The following is a 23,985-nucleotide window of genomic DNA, read 5'->3' on the forward strand; positions in this document are numbered from 1 at the left end:
TGTAACAGCAACTACGCACACATTTCATGGGACAGCGCCATGTACCGCAGTCGTCATATATTTTCCAGTACATGCAATGCTGTATCTGTGACCAAAGTCTAGGAATCAAAACAACAGATCAAGAGGGCGCTGAGACTGTTAACTGAATGACTCAAAAGGCTCATGGTACATGTGATACATTTGCTGACACTGTTTCTATTCAGATCATTCCATGGGAATATAAAACCGATTTTGTCATTTACAGACATACCGTACATCTCTCTGGGCTGTGTTCGTTTTATTGTGTGCTGCAGCGCATTTGTGGCTGTGGTGTTCGTGGTTTCAGATTTGCTCTAATTGGTACTATATTGCAGTAATCTCAAGTTGCCCAATGGTTTTTCATTGGGGCCTGTGAAGAAACTTCAGCTGTTTTTGCAATGAATTTTACAGCTTCATAACCATATATTCTCATTACATTACACAGCATTACTCAGTATTAAGTCAACATATACACTTAGAGCAAAGGAAACAGGAAGTACACATGTAAAAGTACATCTTAGTGCACATATAAAAGTACATTTTCTTGGAAAACTGGGTTTGGAACATCGCTGAGTGTAAGCATAATTTCTTTGAGTGCAAAAACAAGTGGGAATTAACCTGTGTCTTTTATGTGGAAAGTTTTGTACATTTGCAGCATTGTGCAATTTAAGTGAACAACTCGACCTTAACGTGTCCCTTCTTTTTGTGTTTTCCTAGGTGAAAAAAGGGGCTACGTGTAGCTAGTATCAACAAATGTGGTAGCGAGGCTATCTCTGAGGGAAAGGAATTTATGGTGTGTGTTGCTGTGTTATACGCCTGGGCTACTGGAGAGGAATGTGCTGTCTGCTTTAAGGTGTCATATGGGGATGTTCTTTGTGATTACAAAAGCTTGGACTAAAACACCCCTATGTGAGAACATCTGTGCTCTGGTCTGGGTGGGGAAAAAAAGATTTCTCCATAACCATAATTATATGTAATTTAAAAACATATATTTTGCCATAAAATGTTTTTATTCTGAGTTCAGTTTGAGGTGGCACTAAAGGCTAATGTGCTAAATGTATCAAATCTAGCTGCAAATCATCATAATTCAACTTTGTTAAGTGGAGTAAAACATTGGGCATTTTATCTAGAACCATAAAGAATAGTGTATGTATACATCAGTGGTGTGCAGTGTTCTGAATTTTTTTTTTAATCAAATGTAAATTAATGTCCCAATTGCATTTTAATGGTTAAATAAACATTACTTAGTCTATCAGAAGAAAAAAAGTCATCAGATCTTGGTAAATATTAGTCATAGACACAGAGATTTACTTTAAATTTCACTAAAACTTCCACAGATCATGTTTTCATGTTTGCAATTTTTGACATAACAACAGGGTTCTATCTAGGTGTGTGAGTTGATTACTTGCTTTTAAATAGTCTTCCTATCAACGCCATTATATTGTTCGTTCAGACTGGTTCGTGAATGCAAAACATGCACAATCACAAGAGGCAGGATTGATCGCATGAACCAATCACAGCCGGTCATAACCAGTCATATCACGATGAAGGCATTGCCTCCTTTTACGAGACTTTCCCCCATTCACCTCAAAATTACCCCCTAAAAAGCTACAGCACGCTATCTACCTTTTTTTTACGCGGAAATAAACCGTTTTTGTTTTTTTTGTTTTTTCTGTGGATGGGCAAAATTTCCGTTTCATAGCCACTGTGATATACACTGTAAAACTGTTTGCACTACAAACTACCAGTGGTGGGGAAAGTTACTTTTAAAAATAATGCATTACAATATTGAGTTACTCCCTAAAAAAGTAACTAATTACGTTACTTAGTTACTTTATATGGAAAGTAATGCATTACATTGCGTTACTTTTTAAATCTGGGAAGGGCTTGCTTGTTTGTTTTTAATATAAAAAGTTATATTTTTTGCAAATGTAAAAGCCTTTTTACACCAAAAGCCTCAGGCTTAGAGAAAAGTAAATTCCTGTCTGTACAGTAGACCGCAGAAGACAAAATGTCAACTCTTCAAGCAATAAAAAAAGGAAAGCAAATGTTAGATTATCTTGAGTAATTTTTGCTTTTTAGTATGGATGAATTGGATCATCGAAGTCCGGCAGCAAAGACATTGCATGCGTTACTTAGGAAAAAGTAATATTATTGCGTAACTTGTGTTACTTGTAATGCGTTACCCCCAACACTGCAAACCACTGTGCTCATTGTTAAGATTTATACACTTTTTAATGTTACAATTTGTAATATTGGCTTTGTTTTATTTTTGTACTAGCCTACACATTTTTTTCTCATCCAATATTTTGAAGAGACACTACCTCCCTTACCTCCTCTGAGGCAAATCTACCAGTAAATATTTAACAATTAGAAAATTTTAGCTGGAATAATTGTTTATAAATAATATAATAATATTCTAATCAGATATTTCCTTGTTCACCTCCTGTCTTTCCTGTGAGTGAGTGAGTGAGTGAGTGAGTGAGTAAGTAAGTAAATAAATGTATCTATTTAAACTCAAATCAATCTCTCATGCCTATGTAGCCTATTTGTTTATTTGCAGAGCTGGGTAGATTACTTACAAATTGTTCTCTGTTACTGATTCCAAATTACATGACAAAAATTGTAGTGAGTAATGTAATCCATTACATTACAAATTTTAAGGTAATATAATCAGATTACTTTTAGATTACTTTTGACCTAACTTGTTTATCAAATTGATTTAAAAAGCATAATCTTGTACCATGATGTAAAAACACAAAGATTGAGAAAATGTATTCCTTTCTTTGTAATTAACATCATGAAGTGCATTAAACATTATATTACATCAAGCTTTCCCAAACTAGGGTTCGTAAAGGAACTGCAGGGCGTTTAATGAAAGGTAAATCATAAAAATATCAAATTAAAATAAATCATTTAAAAATAACAATCAAAATAATTAACTTACTAAAAAAGAACAAATATGTAATGTTTACCTGCACGCCATATGACCATTAACCAATTTTAGAGAACCGTGAATATGCAATTGTAATACTTAATAGCCTAATTAAAATATTTATTTTAAAATCTCAGGGGTACTTAAGGGGATCATTGATTATGATTTCACTTTTTTAACTAGTTTGTGTGTAATGCTGCTGTTTAAGCATATAACATCTGCAAAGTATTGATGCTCAAAGTTCAGTGCAAATGGAAATATTGTCTTTTACAGAATTGCTGATTGACCACCCCTTTAAAGTAAATATATTAGGTGAAAGAGGTTCAGACAAAAAGTTTGAGAATGTCTGCAAATATGGGAATTTGTGCTTTTTAATGTGTTTTAAAGACAAAGGCCATTTCATAATACATAATAAAATAATAATAAATAACACACTGAGTGATCATTCAAATAAAAATAAATGCGTACATCAGTGGTTGATGCAATGTTGAAACACTTCTTAAACCTGAAATGATTTTTGTGAGTCCATTGGTCAAATGCTGTTTCGCCACCTGACTAGTGACTAGTCTTTGTGTGAATGTCTACAAAACTGGACTTTCTGAGTGTATATAAGCGGCAGACTGTTTAGAAAGAAAAATTTTAAAGATAAAAAAGAGGAATTAGAGAGAATCAATAAATGATGAATAATTCATTATTATTGTGTGAATAATATGTAATCATGTAATCAATAAAAAAGTAACTGTATCTGATTACGAGTATTTAAAATGTAACTTACTCTAATTACATGTACTTAATTTTCGGAATTTTATTACGTAATCCAGATGTAGTTAGCCAGCTCTGTTTATTTGGTAACCTCGAAATAAGCGGAATAATACATTTAATTTTTTCCACAATGTTTACACTACGGGATCAAGGGGAAATAGTTAAGGTGAGTTTCATGAATTAATGTTTTCTTGAAGTTGTTTTAGTTTTAAGTAAAGGACTAACTAGCCTATAAAGTCTTCATAAACTCTTTTACTTTCACCGTATGTTCTAACAAACAGCATTAAACAACTGGACAAAAATAAGCGCCTGCTTTAAACCAGACGGTCCTAGTTAATTACCGGTGCTGTGCTGAGCCTCACCAACGCACCTATAAAATGTTATCCGTGAAATAAGCAGGTTACATATGAGCACTCCACTGGAGATGATCCAGTCCCGCTTGCAGCCAGACGCACAGTAGCTGAATGGACACGAGCCCGCCAGACTCATAGGGAAAGACGAGATTCGCGCTGTATTCATGTTCCGGGGTGCGAAACCCTCTAGTGTTGGGTTGATATAGTGGAGAGACGCAGTCGCTGAGCGCACTGCTGTTGAATATGAGCAGATGGGATGGAAGACACTGACATTATAGTGTCGCTGTAGTTTGACAACTAACAGGAAAACTTTGTAAGTACTTTTACATTTTTAGGCAATTTGCTACAGTTGCTACTGCAATATCGTTAGATGATATTATTAGATTATTAAAGTTTACTTCTTAAACTCAGTATTTAAATACTTTGCCTATTGGTCATATTTTATTTACTTATTAATTTATTTACCGAATACATTGTATAACATTATTTGTGATTTATGTTCTAATTCTAATTGAACAGCCTGTGGCCTGCATATATTATTTTTTAAATCAGAAATACTTCAAGTAACATCCCATTCGTTCACAGGGGCATTATAACAGTATAAGGAAATTTCCTGGACACACTTTGGAGCTATATTGTAATTTGGCACATGGCATTTAATGAACGCACCGCGAGCAGCGATGAACACGGCAGTCTTCAGTAAGTTTGATCAGCTGCACTTTGAGGAGAGCGCACAGAATGTGGAGAGAACCAGCAGAAGCTATTTAGAGGTGATTGATGGACAACATTCAGATTTACTGACAAGCCACAAAGTGATGGGTGGCACCGAAGCTCTCAAACACAGGAGAAATGGGTATGTAGCCCTGTGTGATACACAGTTACCACGCATGAAACGGTCTAAATGTGTGACTGCATGTGATTAGTTGAATAGACGCAGCTTTTGACATATTCTACCACTTCATATGTATAAGTAAATATTCGTTAACAATATGTTGATTTATACTTTTCATATCGGAAGTATTAAAAATGTTATCTCTGTTGTAAATGTAGTGTAACAAACCAGTTTTGTTCTGCTAGCTGATAATGAGAAGCAGAATGAAGATTACTGAATATTGGCAGTAGGTTTGCTTTGGTGGTTTGAATATACATGGTTGGTTTCTCCCTTAATTTATAGGAAAGCAGTAAAATATAGCTCACTATGTAAACACGCAATATATTTCTTACTCTTGCTCCCCAAAAAGCTTATGCGAAAATGACAGAGAGGTAAACCTCAAACCCATAGGCCTACAATATAAGTAAATCCTCATTGGGTTATATACGTGAACCAATCGGCACATCAAATAACTATATGTGTAAGGTAAAGATGCAGCAGGGATGTTACACATACAGTACTTGGTCCACAGTGACATCTGCTGATTGTCTTGGTGCTTGATATCCACGTTTTCTAATTGGAGAGCAACTATTGTCGTTTGGTCTTAATTAGAGATTATGCACTGACAATGCAATCATTTCTGTTAATATAGTGTGGTGAGTGTTATGAATGCTTTGTTGATGGTTTGTCAAAAGTAATTTCTGTCAGCTAGTTTTGCACTAGATTACAAAGAACCATTATAAAATCAGCAAAGTAACTAAGGGAAGAAATTATATAAACAATAACAGCTTGCGGTAAAGACCGCATTTCAGTAAATATGACTAATGATATATTCCATTCCATGCTGAGAAATACAGTATCAGTACAGATGGCTACAGATAACAATATTGTTTTTAAAAAAATTAACAATTATGCTTTAGTTTATAATTAATTGTATTCCACATAGACACTGACATCTGCAATATAATCTGGAATATAAAATTACAACTTTGCCTCTCTGTGTTGTTTTACTTGATCAGTGGAGGGAAGGTGCGGCACAAACGTCAGGCCCTGCAGGATATGGCTCGACCACTGAAGCAGTGGCTTTATAAGCACAGGGACAACCCGTACCCCACTAAGACTGAGAAGATACTGCTGGCTCTGGGCTCCCACATGACCCTGGTTCAGGTAAGGTTAAAACCAACACTGAGACTGAATGAGACTGATATTTGATCAGAACAGACTGGGGTGGTTTTAAGGGAGGACTGGGATGGATTATGAAATAAAAACAGGAATTTACAGCATGTAGAAGTAAAGTTGCGGGAAAAAGACTTGATCCTATTTTTAAAGAAACTATGTACAGTGGTGTTTAAGATACTGATCGGTCACAACCCAAAAATGGGTAGCAGGTCTGTCATTTTTCTGTCAAGCTTATGTTATTATAACAAATGTGCATATTGTTAGGGTCTATGCAGTTCATGGTTATTCTAAGGACATTTGTGCTTAATTTTGTAGACATTAAGTATCTTGCAGACATGGCCATATTGGTGTTACGTATTTTCATGGCCTGCATCTTGTTTAGAGACCCAAATGTACCGGTATTAAACAGTTTCAGCGCATTTGTATTTTTGCAGTGTCTACCTTGAAGGATTTGTTTAGATCACTTCACAGAATTTTAACTGAATTTCAAGGACTTGGCTGAAATAAAAATAACACATTCTTCGCTTTTGTTGTTCGCTTCTGTGTTTTGGGTCAGTGTTGTGTTGCATAAACCGTCCTCTTTTAAGTTTTAGATAACAGACAGATGTGCTGATGCTCTGCTGTATGCTTTCTTGATACAACTTGGAATTCATTAGTCCTTCTGATTGTAAAATGTCCAGGCCCTGAGGCATCAAAACAGCCACCAAATTATCATATTCCCTGAATTATTTTATCACAGCTTGGATGAGTTTTTGGTGCTGGCATGTACAAACATATGGCTGTGTAGAACTAGCTAAAAAATTCAACTTTTTTCTTATCTTTTTACAAACCATTGTTCCAATAGTGCTGTTGTACATTCTTTAACGATTGTGGAACAGGCGTCATATATTTTGGAGATGGTTTAGTGGTTTTCTCTTATAAACTCACATACATTATCAAGTGCACTAGTAGTTTGCTAAAGCCCACTCAGAGGAGTAACAGTCGTGTTGAATTTCTTCCATTTGTAAACTATCGTCCTGATTATGGATGGACCGAGGGCCAAGTCTGGAAATTCTTATGCAACCCTTCTAGTCTTATGAACTTCAACAGGTCTCTTTCTAAGGTCGACTGAAATCTCTTTTGATCGAGTTATATTACACATAAACAGAATCCTTTCTTGAAGAGCGGGGCACTAATGTGTTTTTGATACCGCAGAGCAGGTCAGACTAAATGCATTGAAATATCTGACTGTAGTATCCTTCAGGGTCACATACTTTTTCAACTGATGATCTTAAATGTTTAAATTTTGGGTCCAATAAATTTGTGGCGCTGCAAACCGGTGCATGTGTTATTTGTTAAATAAGTCTGAATTGAATATCATGACATAGATGGAAAATCTGATATCATTTAGTATACACTTAAGGAGAAATCCAGATCATTTTGACATGATTCTTGTTTTATTTTTATATTTTTTTATGAATTGCACTGTGAAGCAGGTCAGGGAAGGCAGGTTTATGTGACTAAACATAATAACTATTTCAAAACTTCACTAAAACTAACCCTAATGTCAAGACAAATACTTGGATTTGATTATTTACTTATTTAATTGCAAGATTATGTTTTAAAACCTCAAAAATTACTAAATAAATCTTGACAAAGCCAGTCTTACCATTGCCAAAAACATTCTATTTACAGAGTAACTACATATAATACATTTCTGCAGTGGAAGCAGGCCAGGTTGGTTGCTTGAATAATATACAAATGCAAAAAAACACCTTGCTGATTTATGTATTACATTTAATTTCTGTTGTAAATTTACTGTATGAATGCATCACTGGTACAACGGGTAAAATTTTGTGACCCCTTCTAATGTCAGGAGTCATATTGGTAGGGTAGAAATATTTCATTTTAAAACGCAGACATGGATTATGTAACCAAACATAAATTGTAGATATTTGTATGTGGACATTTTATATTATTGTTATATATAATGCACTACCAGTCAAAAGTTTTTGAACAGTAAGATTTTAAATGTTTTTTCAAAGAAGTCTCTTCTGCTCACCACTTCATTTATTTGATCCAAAGTACAGCAAAAACAGTAAAAAGTTTTCTATTTAAATACATTTTAAAATGTAATTTATTCCAGTGATTTCAAAGTTGAAAAACATTTATTGTTAAAAACAGCTGAGTAGATTTTTTTTAGGTTTCTTTGATGACTAGAAAGTTTAGAAGAACAGCATTTATCTGAAATAGAAATATTTTGTAACATTATAAATGTCTTTATCATCACTTTTGATCAATTTAAAGCATCTATGCTAAATAAAAGTATTCATTTCTATAATTTATAATTAAATTTTTTTTTTTTAAATTATACTGACTCCAAGCTTTTGGTATAGTGTATAACGTTGCAAATGCTTTTTATTTCAAATAAATGCTAATCTCTTGATCTTTTTATTCATCAAAGAATCCTGAAAAAATGTACTCAACTTTTTTTTAAACACTGATGATAATAATAATAATATTAAGGAAGGATCATGTGACACTGAAGACTGGAGAAATGATGCTGAAAATTTAGATTTGATCACAGGAATAAATTACATTTTAAAATATATTCAAATAGAAAACAGTTATTTTAAATAGTAAAAATGTTTCAGAATTTTACTCTTTTTGCTGATCAAATAAATGCAGGCTTGACAAAAACAAAACAAAACTTAAAAAAAAAAAATCTGTTCAAACACTATCTATACCAGTTCTTTTGACTGTCAAATGTCAAAAATAAACCACAACAGCCTGACTTTGAATAAAGGGATGAAAAACAGCTAACTTGACTGAAACTAAATAGACCATGTATTGCATCATTTGTTAACTTTTCATTGAAACATCACACGTCAATTTTTCAATAATTGTGGTTTTGTATTTTTCAGGTCTCAAACTGGTTTGCGAATGCAAGGCGTAGGCTCAAGAACACAGTTCGACAGCCTGACTTGAGCTGGGCCCTACGCATAAAACTGTACAACAAATATGTACAAGGCAATGCCGAGAGACTCAGCATTAGCAGTGATGACACAACATCAGACGGTACGGATTTAGGTCATTTACCTATTCTATAACAATCAAAAACATGCATTTTGTCTTTACAACAGCAATATAGTAATTTAACCGTTTTGTTATGTAAAGCTGAAGTTGAATATGTTTGTGTTTCGCAGATGGGGAGAATCCTTTACAGATTCAGGCCAGTGAATCAGACTATAACAGACCCATGCACAAGAGCGTTATTCAGGACAGCAGAGGCAAAGGGGTGGGGCGAAGCACAGACCCCTCGGTTTGTGAAGATTATGTGTCACCACCAAAATACAAGAACAGCTTGCTAAACCGCTATCTTAATGATTCACTTCGGCATGTAATGGCGTCCGAAAAAGTTATGGACTCTCGGAAGAGAAACCACTCTGGATCGTTTAGCTCCAACGAGTATGAGGATGATTTTCTCTCACCATCATCAGAAGCCGAGGCAAACTTCACCTACCGTACAGGTAAGAGCTGCCGCAAACTTTCAAGATTTAGAAATGCAATTAATTAAAGAGGATATTGTCAAGGACACACTTTGATGCTTCCTGCTGTGCAATTCAAAACAGTGCTGTTACCTTTTTTGGAAAATTTTAGATTCTTTCTTTAATTCATTTAATGTTTTTGCAAACCTGTGTGATTTTCAAAAGAACGTTTTAGACAGCATTTTCCCACAGCTCTTTTTATGCAACATAAAATTATGCTCTATAAATAGACAAAGCTATTTTATGACTTCAGAGGAATACGCTACTTCACAATGCTTACATGGTGTTTTTTTTTAGAGCATAACAATCCCTGATGACCATACGCTTTCATTGTGGAAAAGTGCATCATCAACATTTGGCTGAACTTCTTAACTTCAAAATCGAGTTTTGAACACCGTAGTTTGCTCTGACTATCTGCTATGTCAAACAGATGGATAAAAAAACATAAATGGATACAAACACAATGAAAGATTTTGTGAATCCCATTAGAATTAAGTATTAAATTGAATGTAAAGCTCTGGTTTCATATGGTTTGATTAGTGAGTGGAACGTTCCTGGATTCGTAGGTTATAGGAACACCTGCTGATGCCTCATGAAAGAAAATGCTTTAGCGTTGCCAAAGGAGTTGAGTCTAATTCATCATTAACATAATTCCACCTCAACATTTCAAAATGTTCTGCTTCTCTGTTTATTTTGTTTCGGTGCCCTTTTGGAATGGTATCGTTTTGGGAAAATGAAGGAATGCTCTGCTTTTTTTTTTTCATTTATTATGAAGTATGATTCCATAAAAACATGCAGGTGTTTTTAATGAAAATAAGCAATCTAACAAAGCAATTTATAATAATATTATAATAATATTATAATAATATATAATGTGAGCTACTACAGAGAACAAATATTTTATGAAAATGAACAAGTTTTTAATATGGTTTTTAAAATTTCAAGTGTGAACTGTACAATTAAAATTTGCTGTTGACAAAAGCTGCCATTTTAATTTAATTTTAATTAATTTATTTTATTTGATATATTATTGTTTTTTATGTTTATTTATTTTACTTCTGAGCCTGACAGCCCCTCATCACCATTCATTAATTTATTTCATTTCACATGGTGTGTGACAATCCTGCTTGGCATTTCAGTTCGGTAATTTGGTAGTTATCAGTAATAAGTCTTGGTAGCTATTTGGGTATTTTAACTATGTTTGCGCCTAACTTGCAATAATAATAAAGTAACAACAAAACTGTTCACTCAAAGTCACTGTTAAAAGAGAGGCTGCTTGCTATAATAAATATATAAAGTAACAAAACTGTTCACTCGAAGACAGTGTAAAAAAAAGAGGCTGTCAGGAATGTTTCCTAAAAATGAAAAAACAGCTGGCAACTGTTAAATTTTTGTTGCTTGTAGACTTGTTCCATTGTTATGCCGTCATTGTCATCAAAATGTTGATTAGCTGTAAATATTTTCTTCATTGATTTTTCATGTTTTAGTTACAAACGTTTCAGCCAATGCTGAAATGTCATTGTTTCATCGAAGCATGCCTGTGACCCCGAGACACACCTTACAGTTTCCTTCGATGGAAAACCACTTGTTTTCCACAAAAATATTGTAAAACAAAAAGGTCACTATTTTCACATAATAATTCCATTCTGTAGTTCGGGATGGATAATATGCTCAGCTACTGATAGCTGTGAGAATAGTGCTCAAAAGCCTGTGATAGAATTTTAAAGGGGATGAGGGAACATTTACGAGCCACACAGAGGCATTCCCACAGGGTAGTGAGTTCAGTTTTGACAAAAACAGTGAAATATGGTGAAGATTTTTTTTAATGTGTGAAAATGAGCAATATCGGGCTTGTTTTGGTCTTTATAGTTGGAGTTGCAGTGAAATTTAATTTTAAAACTGAAACAAGTACTGACCCTCATTACTTTCTTAAAGGGGTCCTATTATGCTCTTTTACAAAGTCGTTATTTTGTTTGGGGGGGGGGGGGGGGGTACTAGATCATCCTCTCATGCTTGTTAGTTTGAAAAACGCATAATTTTTCACATAATTTATTACAATAGCTTTCTCCCCAGGCTGGCACAAGTGGCTCGATTAGTTCCGGGTTTGATGAAGGTGCGTCTTCTGAAAAACAAAATGTGTTGTGATTGGTTAGCAGTCCCACTGTGTTTCAATTGGCGAACAGCTTAGACAGTGTTTCAGTACTGCCACGCCACTTCCCAAAGCAGCAAGTTCTGTGTACAACTGTGCATTAAAGATTAAAGTGATTCCTACGTTTTAAATATTGTTCTTACAAAAACACATAGAATTGCTAAAGGAGGCTTTTACTAGAAATCAGTTCCCTGCAGAAAATAAAAGCACATTTTCTTTTTTGTACAGCAAATCAAATTTAACGAAGAGTCCATTTACAATAATATGTTGTTCCGACCAATGCGTGTATGCGATGCTGTGTTCAAGTGTCACAACACCTTAACCAGCAGCAATATCACCCTGTAGCCCAAGATTGGTTGCCCACTGAAGCTAAGCAGGGTTGAGCCTGGTCAGTACCTGGATGGGAGACCTCCTGGGAAAACTAGGTTGCTGCTGGAAGAGGTGCTAGTGAGGCCAGCAGGGGGTGCTCACCCTGTGGTCTGTGTGGGTCCTAGCACCCCAGTATAGTGACGGGGACGCTATACTGCCAAAAAAAAGCACCGTCCTTTGGATGAGACGTTAAACCGAGGTCCTGACTCTCTGTGGTCATTAAAAATCCCAGGATGTCTTTCGAAAAGAGTAGAGGTGTGACCAAATTTGCCCATTGTCCTCTGAATCATCCCCATATTCCGATTGGCTTCATCACTCTGTTTCCTCTCCACCAGTAAGCTGGTGTGTGGTGGGCGTTCTGGCGCACTATGGCTGCCGTCGCGTCATCCAGGTGGATGCTGCACACTGGTGGTGGTTGAGGAGATACCCTTGACACTGTAAAGCGCTTTGAGTGTCTAGAAAAGCACTATATAAATGTAACTAATTATTATTATTATTATTACCTTGAAAGCACAGATTCAAGCAATAGCCGTAAGTGGTGATTGCGAAAAGAAAACATTCAAAGAAGCATTGACCAGCAAGTTTCAAAATGAGTGGACAGAAACATTTGCTTTTATTGAAAGCTATGTGCTCTACTCTGTCTGGTTTGCTCAGATTAATTGTCGTCGCAAAACTGATTTAAATCCGATCTTCAAATCCTGCATTATATTTCAATTTAAAGGAGATCACATCAAGGAAAGCAACAGATAAGCATTGCATTTGATTAATTATCAGTTTAACTAATTTCAAGATGAAAGACCACAAGCGGAGATAGCGCGGCATCCGCACTGCAAAGATAAGTTCGTCTCACTACTTTTAATGAAGATGACTGTGCGTTGAGCATCTGCCGATGTTTGTTGCATTAGTGCTGTCATAACATGCCATAAAACCTATAAAACGCTCTCATATGTTTGTTATTTTAACATTTTGGGAGGAGTAAAATTTGCATTTGTGGTTTCAGGAACCAGGTACATTTTTTTCTGGAATGCGGCCCAGACTACCTCCTGAAGTGGATCTAAAAAGATCTGAAGTGATCGGATTTAAATCCGTGTCGAAAGCATTTCAGACGGCATTTACACCTGGTTTTTTCACGATCTAATAGATATCCAATCAGAGAAAATGCATGAGGTGACCAGGTGTAAACAAAGTACCCCGTGGGCGAAATGCTATTTTTTTATAGTAAATTAGTTTATTTTAAATTGTATTTGTGACAAAAAAAAAATGTTTTAACCAGAATTTAAAAATGTGAATGTTTTTCATTCATGCATTCAGCATGTGATGCTTTATATTTGTTTATTTTTGAGTTGTACATTGACAAATAAAGGTTTTGTTATTAATATATAATTTTTTAATGGCTCTTTTGAAAAAATGCACTCACCAAAAAAAAAAAAAAAAAAAAAAAATGGTTCTTTGGTGAAAAAAGGTTCCTGACCCCCGCTCTAGTCAATGCTTGTCTTTTGACCCTCTATATCGCACACGTCAACAGCGCAACTCCAGCATGGCTACCAGCGCAGTTTGCAAACACTTTAGTAAATGCTCGCGTTTATATATCCCAGAAGTGTCTGGCTGTCAATGCTACATCGCTAAAGTTAGGGAAATCCCCCACCTCGTCCCTCCCCACCTGCCAATGATTCGGATTTCCGTAGGCGGGATTTATTTGAATGATATTCTAATGGACCGCGTTGGGACATCATAACATCCGGAAAACATACGCTGCAGTCCAAAGGAGCTGTTAGTTGTAATTCTAGAAATGGGATTTTTTTAAAAACTAAATATCTCCCTTTGGAGTGAACTTTGAGATTTGTAACTTTGTAGATGTTTTTTATGGCCAAACATACACACCACACACTGGCTAAAATTCAAAAAGTGAAAAAGCATAATAGGACCCCTTTAATGCATGTTCCTGGTCTTATAGCTGAAAATGTTAACTTGAACTTTCTTCTGAACAACTTCAATGTCAGTAATGTCGGCAGACATTACTTAGGTCACTTTGGCTATACGGAATGATGTTTAAAAAAAGTTGGTGGAAATGCATTTTTGAGACAATTTTTAATGTCTCCGCATAAACTACAAAAATGTGAAGTAGTGAAAACGTCATGTCATGCATGTGTATTACATGTTTGTGTGATGTTTTTTTACAAAGTGACATTGCCAACTACTAACCTGGCATGCATAATACAGCATTTTAAAAGTCGCTTTTGTGAATCTGTGTGAATGAGATTTGTTTGACAGCATTGCTGTCTGTACACAAAAAACATAAAGGAATGATTTTTCAGTTTTCAGCACAAGGTTGTCTTGTAAGCCTACCCCGAAAGCAAAACAGTGACTCAGGCAGGCATTCATTCTGCATTCATTCAGGCTTTTGCATTTAATCCAATCAGCTTTTTTTCCCCCTCATTGAATATCCTGTTTTACTTGGAAATATATCACATTACAGACGTAAATGGGTTGCAAACAGCTATTTATGGCAACTTTAATTGTTAGTTTGTTGAATTTTCCAGAATGAAACCACCATGTGGCACATGGCTAGTTGCAGATTACCTTGCCACATATCCTAAATATTTTGGAATTTGAGAAGATTTATTTTTTTTCCAGTTAAAATTAAATGAAAACACGCATTTGTTAAGAAAACACAGCACATTTTTATCTTTCTTTTTCTTTATTTGTTTTTTTTATGATCTTAGTTTATAGCTAATTTGATTTTGCTTAATAGAGCCCTCCTCATACCTCTTGATGTATTTTCTTTCTGGTATTTTCTGGTGTGTTTTACAGGTTATGTCAATCTAAAGCATCTGTGGACAATAGAAATGAAGTTAAAAAGATGAGAGAAATCCAGTAGCACAAAGGAACCAGAGCCAAATGATTTATTAATGGTTTATAGTAGTTCTTGGCACAAATACTGTTTAAGAAATCCGAGCTGGAGATGTTTTAGGCAAAGAATATTGAAAATAGCATTTTGTGTGCTCATGCCTGTCGTCCAATTTTCCCTCTCATAGCTCCCATAAGAGAGATTTTTCTTTACTGATCTCAATGCTTTCAGCAGAGAAGAGAGGCAGCTTTACTATTACAAACCGATTTATGTAGATCTACCGAACAAAAGACGACATTTAGGCTCATTCCAAAAGATGACTGTGAAAATAAATTTACAATGTCCATGAAAGTTTAATGGATGGAAGCAAATGGATGGATCTAAATTTGTTTGAGCTGTCCTCCCTCATCTAACCAAACATGACGTTTCCTGTCATTCATTTCACACTGCAGGCAATATTAAAAAGTGTGAAAGTGTTCATCTTGGAAATAGTTGTGTGAAGACAGCGTATTACTCTATATCATGTAGTTTAACTGGAAAGAAAACCTCACAATTGTTGAATGCTAGTTTGTTGCTTAGTCAATATTCTGTCATCATTTACCCTTGTTCTAAACCCCCAATTTTGTTTTTCTCCCATGTTTTACAAAAGGAGTAATTTTGAAGAATGAACCAGTCATTCTGTTTCAATTGCAAAGAAAGGGAACAGAGCTTTCAGGTTTCAGAAAGTTTGTGTGATAAACGTATTCTATACTAATCATGCCCCATATTCCAAGTCTTTTATAGCTTTATCTGAAAAACAGATCAAAATTAATTTGAACATCTTTGGCGCTTTGACAGCCAATGAGATAAATAGCGCTTTCTGAATAATGAGCCATAAATAAATTGTTCTTTTGAGTCAGATCTTTCTAATTACCCAGTTAATCTGGTTCACAAAACTGATTCATTCACAAAGCAGACATCACATGCCTTCAGAAGGCATCGAATATACAGCACAATTCTCTCAATGCTCACTATTAACTGGTTGCTTATTAGAATGCATATTTCTAGTGCACTGACTATTTATTAGTATTTATAAAGCACATATTAAATTAGTTCACTTCCAGAACAAATATTTACAGATACTTTACTCACCCACTTGTCATCCAAGATGTTCACGTCTTTTTTTTTCTTCAGTCGTAAAGATATTACATTTTTTGAGGAAAACAATTGGACTGTTTCATTTCAACGGTGCCCGCAAGTTTGAACTTCCAAAATGCAGTTTCAAAGGGCTCTAAATCCCAGACGAGGAAAAAGGGTCTTATCTAGCGAAACGATCAGTCATTTTCTTAAATAAATTCAGATTTATACACTTCATAACCACAAATGCTCATCTTGTCTAGCTCTGCGATGAGCATGTGTACTCCTTTTGCTTCGATTCAATACATCCCATTTTCTCCTTCAAGTTTAAAATAACCGTTTCACTAGTTAAGACCATTTTTTCTTGGCTGGGATCATTTAGAGCCCTTTGAAACTGCATTTTGGAAGTTCAAACTCGCGGGCACCGTTGAAGTTCACTATATGAAGAAATATTTTCCTTAAAAAACAATCCCAGACTGAAGAAAGAAAGACATGAACATCATGGATGACAAGGGCGTGAGTAAATAATCTGTAAATGTTTGTTCTGAAAGTGAACTAATCCTTTAATGCCTTATTTTGCATGATCAAAGTTTAGACTCCTTAGTATTCTTAAACTTAACAACTATCTTACTAACTAATAATTAGCAGCAAATTAGAAGTTAAAGGAATAGTTCACCCAAAAATGAAAATGTTATGTTTATCTGCTTACCCTCAGGGAATCCAAGATATAGGTGACTTTGTTTCTTCAGTAGAACACAAACAAAGATTTTTAACTCAAACCGTTACAGTCTGTCAGCCATATAATGGCAGTCAATGGGCACTAAATCTTTGAAAGTAAAAAAAAACATACACAGACAAAAACAAATTAAACCCTCCGGCTTGTGACGATACATTAAAGGGTTAAGACTCAAAACGATCGGTCTGTGCAAGAAACTGAACAGTATTTATATCATTATTTACCTCTGATCCACCGCGATGGTCAACCGTCCTGAGTGAGTTCACAACAGCCGGCGCGCGATGCGTCAACCTGATCTGCCATAGTAGATGCATGTGCGGAAGCAATCTGTCGCACGTATACTCACTCACTGTTTACACAGTGCATAGCGGCTACTCAAAATGGAAATTACTTGTGCTTATCCTGATTCTGGCAGCCGATTAAAAACTAAAAGATAATGTTTCCTTGTGCGAACTCATTCAGGAGTGTTGACTTTTCACCAACTACATTGCCAGAGCATGACGCGTCGCGCGCCGGCTGTTGTGAACGCGCTCAATACAGCTGGACATTGCCTTGGATCAGAGGTAAATAATGATATAAATACTGTTCAGTTTCTTGCACAGACCCATCGTTTTGTGTCTTAACACCTCAGTGTATCGTAACGAGCCACAGGTTTTAATTTGGCTTTGTCTGTGCATGTTTTTTTTTTTACTCTCAAAGATTTGGTGCCCATTGACTGCCATTATTTCACTGACAGACTGCAACATTTTGAGTTAAAAATCTTCGTTTGTGTTCTACTGAAGAAACAAAGTCCCTGGGGGTAAGCAGATAAACATCCAATTTTCATTTTGGGTTGAACTCATCCTTTAAAAGTTAGTTATTGGTGATAACTGGTTCCCAAACTAAATTGTGACTACACAAGACTACTTTTATGCTGCTTTTGCATTCTTTTTGGAGCTTAAAAACTGTGATTACTCAGACAAAGTGCGTCCTTTTGTATTCCACATAAGAAAGAAAGTCACATAGGATTGGAACGACATAGGGATGTAACGGTATTGTAAATACCGTCGTACCGCAATAACAAATTTTTTCGATACTACCGTGGTCGCATGACTCGATAAAACAATAGGTCTTCTGAGAAAAGTTTGCTCAGGCGAATGGAGCGAACGGGAGGTAGCGGGAACTACATTTCCCATCAGCCCAGGCGTGGCCATCATCCATTGCGGTCTATTGTCGCTATAGACTGTAGCAGCAAGGAACAGAGATGGAAATGGTCGAACCTGCTCCGTCTGAAGTGCGTATGCGTTACGTATTCTTTTCAGCACCCATGTTAACGGATTAGAGCGTTCACACTGCACGCGGTTGCTGTCCGGCAGTACGTCCTAGAAGCGGTGCCTTTGCAGCAGCGCAGCGATCGTTTCGGCACCGTGACCGAGTCTATTTTTGGCTGCGCTGTCTGCGCTGAATTAATGTTACAGTGCATTGTTCGCTGTAAAAATTATCATGGATTGACACGGAAATGTACCATAAATGCATATAAATTTCACAGTCAACACGTGGCTTTTTGGCTAGGTTTAAAATAAGGAAAGGTGCAGTTTTAAATAAACTAGGCGACATAATAGATGCACTTGTCCAGGTAGAAAAGTTTTTTAAAGGATTGTTTTTAATAAAGATTTAATGTGAAAGAAAGGCATGAGAGCCTACTGCACTGCAAAAAAATGCTTTTCTTACTTAGAATTTTGTCTTGTTTCCAGCCAAAATATCTAAATATTATTAAATCAAGAAGGATTTTCTAGACAAGTAAAAATTGTCTTGTTTTTAGTATAACCAGTCAAAATTAAGTGAGTTTTTGTTTAAAACAAGCTAAATAATCTGTCAATGGGGTAAGAAAAAAATCTTATTTCAAGCAGACAACTAGATTCAGACAACTCATTCAGCTAAACTGATTTGACTGTTTTTTACATTCTTTTAATAATTTTTTGTTACTAAAATAGTTACTAAAGTTTCTGTTTCAAAGTTTACAGATAGATGGCAAATGTGTATGCCATTGATATGTTCAGTGTTCATGTAAACTGTTTAATAAACACTTCTGGCACTTTTTTCGTGTCTCTTCATTAGTTTTGTTTTTCCTGTAAATGATTCAATAAATACCGTACCGTGCCATTCATACCGAGGTATTACCGTACCGTGAAGTTTTGATACCGTTACATCCCTAGAACGACATAGTAAATGATGAAGTTTGATGTTGGGTGAACTGTTCCTTTAACGCAACGTCATGACCATTCAAGGAGTCATTAGTCAAAGGAAAAGCTGTAATAATTGAAAAAATGCAAATCAGTCGCAGAGTAGTGGAACAACGTGTCTGTTTCTGACACTGAGCAGATATGCTTTTTCCATCTCGAGAGCACAGGGGAAGCATAATTGCATTTGTTTTGGCTGGAGCGCATGAATGTGGCTGTAGGCACAGCCTGCGGAGCTCCACTTAAATCTCCCTGAGCTCGACAAACACCCACTTATTCACCCATGTACATACATGCACATGTGAAACATGTTTACTCATCGGTTCCATCGATATGAGGCGAGAGCAGCTCAGGGATCTTTCATTAGCAGCATAAATGATGTACCAGCTTTTGGCCAAGTAGCTTTTGTGGCCAGTTTGAATATCCAGTTTATAACTCATTTCACCAAACTCTATTTTCAGTGACGTTGGACTGTGGCACACGCCAAAACGAGAGGTAAGAATGCTATTGCCTAATGAATCATAAGGTTTTTAAGTACTGCTAAAACTCCTCATTAACCATTTCCTTTCTATCTGGCAACAGCGGTGCTCGTAAAGGTGGTGGAGGAGGAAACAACGAGACCTACTGGAAAGAGTTCCACGCCGCCATGGCCCTGACAAACCTGGCCCAAGGGAAGGAGAGCTCAACGCCGGGCACCACCAGCTGTATCATCCAGAAGTCTTCCCATATAGCAGAAATTAAGACTGTCAAAGTGCCCATACAACCCCGACATTAGTGGCTAACAGACTGGACAGCGGTCTGTACTAGGTCATAATTGCTAAAAGACTACCTGAACACTTGAGTATGTACTACATGCAATAATTTTTGTTAAAAAAGATCCACAACAGCCTTTTCTGGGAGGAAAAATACATGTTGACTGACCAGCGTGCCTTTTTTTTTCTTCTTCTTCTTCTTTTTTTCCCACTGTCCGATGTCCTGACCTAGTAAAGAAAGTTTGATATGTGGACAATCACTACCACTAAACACAGGAGCACAAAAATGTAATCATTTCTGAAATACAATTTTTGCCAGTGGCTAAAATGTAATATATTCATATATGTATTCATTTTTTCTAAGTTATGTTAATTTTATTTTATTTCTAATTGACACAGGATTATTGTCATCCTATGGCAATGGCATATACGTGTGGATTCTTGTGTTTAAGTATGGCATATAGAGGAAGTTTCTTTTTTTCCCTTTTTTTTTTAATATTTTATCTATGAGTGAAGCAATCTTTTTTGGTTTGTTATTGGATAGCGTTTAATTTCATTTGGGCCATTGCCTATGAAGATTATTGTGCAAAATACAGTCAGATGAGAGCAAATAAAGTGTTTAAATAGAATACAGTTGTGCTTTAATTAAATTTGCTTCTCTCATTGCCTCAAAGTAAGAAATTGAAAAAAAGATTGAAAATATATATAAAAAAAAGCTGTCACATTGTGGGATATATACTGTTAAAGTCAAAAGTTTACATACACCTTGCAAAATCTGCAAGATGTTAATTATTTGACTAAAATAGAGGGATCATACAAAAAAGCATGTTATTTTTAATAATAAGAATAAGATATTTCACATAAAAAAACATTTACATATAGTCCACAAGAGAAAATAATAGTTGAGCTTATAAAAATGACTCTGTTTAAAAGTGTACATACACTTGATTCTTAATACTGTGTTGTTACCTGAATGATCCTGAACAGTTAAACTGCCTGCTGTTCTTCAGAAAAATCCTTCAGGTCCCACAGATTCTTTGGTTTTTTTAGCATTTTTGTGTATTTGTACCCTCTCCAACAATGACTGTATGATTTTGAGATCCATCTTTTCTTACTGAGAACAACTGAGGGACTCATAGGCAATCCTTACAGAAGTTTCAAATGCTCACTGATGCTTCAGAAGGAAAAACAAAGCATTAAGAATCAGGGGGTGTAAACTTTTGAACGGAATGAAGACGTACACATTTTTATTTTATTTTGCCTAAATATTGTTTTGTTTCATTTTTTCATTTAGCACTGCCCTTCAGAAGATACATGTTTCCCAGAAGACAAAACAAGTTACAGTTTCCCTGGTCTTTAAAGGGGGGGAAAAAAGAAGATATTTAGGCAAAATAAGAAAAATTTACACATCTTCATTCTGTTCAAAAGTTTTCACCCCTGGCTCTTAATGCATCCTGTTTCCTTCTGGAGCATCAGTGAGCATTTGAACCTTCTGTAATAGATGCATCAGAGTAACTTAGTTGTCCTCAGTGTGAAAAGATGGATCTTAAAATCATCAATCTGAAGGATTTTTCTGAAGAACAGTGGGTGGTTTAACTGTTCAGGTCAAACAAAGGACTCATGAACAACTATCACTAAACAAAAAAACACAGCTGTGTATCATTCAGGTAGCAATGTAAGTTTTAAAAAAAAGTGTATGTAAAGTTTTGAACAGGGTCATTTTTATAAATTCAACTATTATTTTCTCTTGTGGACGACATGTAAACGTCTTTTTATGTAAATATATATTAGTATAAAAATAAGTATTTTGTATGGTCCCTCTTATTTTGCCAAAATAATTAACATTTTGCAGATTCTGCAAGGTGTATGTAAACTTTTGACTTCAACTGTAATCATACTGTTACAATAATCAGAAATGATTGCTTGATATGAAGTCACAACTGCAAGATGTAAAGTTGTAATTGCAAAATATACTGTGCATATAAAGTCATAGTTTTTAAAATATAATGTGAGAAACAAAACCACAATTGCAAGATATAGTTACTCTTAAAAGATATGAAGTGCTATATTAGTATTATGTATTGTTACAGTCTCTATTAATATTTTGAATTAGCTTTTATGTTAAATTCTTCAGTTTTCATTTTAATTTTAAAGTGTAAGTTTTTGTCATTTTTTAGTTGTTAGTTTTATTTTTATTTTGTTTTCAGATTTAGTAGTTTTAGTACTTCTGCCTGAAGTCTTTTTTTTTTTTTTTGTTAGTTGCAAAGGCAACCTTTTAAGGCAAATATTAGGCATGTAATATTTATATTTACTTTATTTTCAGCTTTCTTTCAATTAACTAAATGTTTTTTTATATTTTTAGTTTTAGATAAAAATAACAGCACTGAGATGAAGTTGTCATGAATAGAAAGACCTAACAATTACTTTATTTTTTCACCCTTCTAAGGCAGAAGCAGAACTCCATCATTTTTATCTAAGTGTGGAACATAAAGAGTTGAAGCCACATTTTGGTAAAGGCAACTAAAACTTCCATCTGATAAAGAAATAGCACTACCCATGTCAAAACAATTACCCTTGACATCTGCACAGAGCTCAGCTGCTTGTTCTAGGCCATATTGGTTAAGCATTTGCATTTCAGTTATGTACCTGATAGGTCTTCTAGATAAGCTGTTTGAACAGTCCGATATGTTTCAGTCCTGCTGGCTGCTTTAAAACGGTTCAACCAGCAGTAAGAATTTAGAACTGAGTGTACAAGACGGTCTACCCTACAGTATATCTCCTTACAGTCCAGACCACATGCACTATGCTTTGCTCTCAAGTCTTCTTTCTCCCCACCCATGCTTCAAGGAAGGCTAAAACATAATATTCACCATTCTTCTGGCCTTGCCCTCATCTAGAATCATTCAGTGGTCAACTGCACCCACTGTATCAACACAAAGAACCCAATACAAATAGTAAAACACCTCTAAATGAAATGGAGAACTAGCAGGAAAAGTGTAACATCGGTGGAAATCTGTTGATTTTGATGTCGTTTCAGTTCCAGGCATCATAAGGGCCACGGTGATATTTATATAAAAAAAAAAGGTTATGCCACATTAAAGAGTGGAATCTGATTGCTTGCAGAGCTCCTTTGCCAGTGTATTGTACAGCTGCCTGGAAAGTGAACTTTAGACAGATCTTATCGGACACGTAATATCAAAATCACAATTAGAAACGACTCGCTGTATGTATACAAAATGATTCTTAGCAAAACTGAGGTTTTCCATATTTGAAAAGCTTACAGATTGTGGTGCGGTGTGGCTGTATTGAAGTCATTATAAGAAATGTAACTTTGACAATAATTTAGAAGATCTCTCCAGTGTTTACTTTCCAGGAAACTGTACAATGTACTGACAAAGGAGCTCTGCAAGCAATCAGATTCCACTCTTTAATGTGGCATGAGAGCTTATTTATAACTAATTATGTCCGATTTACTTGTGATTTCATTTCACACCCTCCGGAGAGCTGTTCTGTGTAAAATATGTGTAGTGGATAAGAAAACAGCTTACAAAAAAAAAAAAAAAAAACGACTGCCTTTTTATAAGTTGTTATCTTATATAACAATTCGTTTCATTCCACAAATTTGACTGGCCGAGTGGCATTCCTCCCATCCAGCAACCTGTCTTTCACATAAGACTGCAACAAAAGAAAACAACATCGATCCAATGGTCCAATCAATTCCTCACGGATAAAATCAAATCCCATTCACTCAAGAAGCCATTTCATTTGGACGTACATCACAATAGGGAATAAAAGACTATCACAACTTCCGTTTCATGCTGATTTAAAATATAATAAGACTGTTCATGTTTTTTTTTATTTTTATCAATGTGCTTGTCTGTGGTTGTGTTTCAGTAGTGGTGATTTTTTTTCAGCGTTTAGTGGCTCTACAGTTTACATGCAATCATTAAATCCAAATAATCAGACTGATGACTCAATCAGACTGAGAAGTCTTTGTGTAAACATTTCAGTCAAGTCAAATCACTTTCAACAGATTATTTCAAAGCTGCTTTGCAATAATAAATAGGAAAATAACCAAATCAAACATGCAGACTTTATCAAAAATTAGAGATATCAAGCAGCTGTAACAAGACAATAGTATCATTATTTAC

At 35.4% G+C, this 23,985-nt stretch overlaps 1 protein-coding gene across 1 annotated transcript; it reads left to right on the forward strand.

The window, feature by feature from the left end:
* Window positions 1-4,659: 4,659 nt before the first annotated feature.
* On the forward strand, window positions 4,660-20,433 carry mkxb (mohawk homeobox b). The gene is made up of 6 exons (XM_073849822.1): window positions 4,660-4,921; window positions 5,959-6,106; window positions 9,022-9,175; window positions 9,304-9,627; window positions 19,544-19,577; window positions 19,665-20,433. The coding sequence occupies exons 1-6, from the start codon at window positions 4,728-4,730 to the stop codon at window positions 19,855-19,857; spliced, it is 1,047 nt and encodes a 348-aa protein (XP_073705923.1). The 5' UTR covers window positions 4,660-4,727; the 3' UTR covers window positions 19,858-20,433.
* Window positions 20,434-23,985: the final 3,552 nt, after the last annotated feature.

Source organism: Garra rufa, chromosome 10 (genome assembly GCF_049309525.1).
Source record: "Garra rufa chromosome 10, GarRuf1.0, whole genome shotgun sequence".
Taxonomy (NCBI): domain Eukaryota; kingdom Metazoa; phylum Chordata; class Actinopteri; order Cypriniformes; family Cyprinidae; genus Garra; species Garra rufa.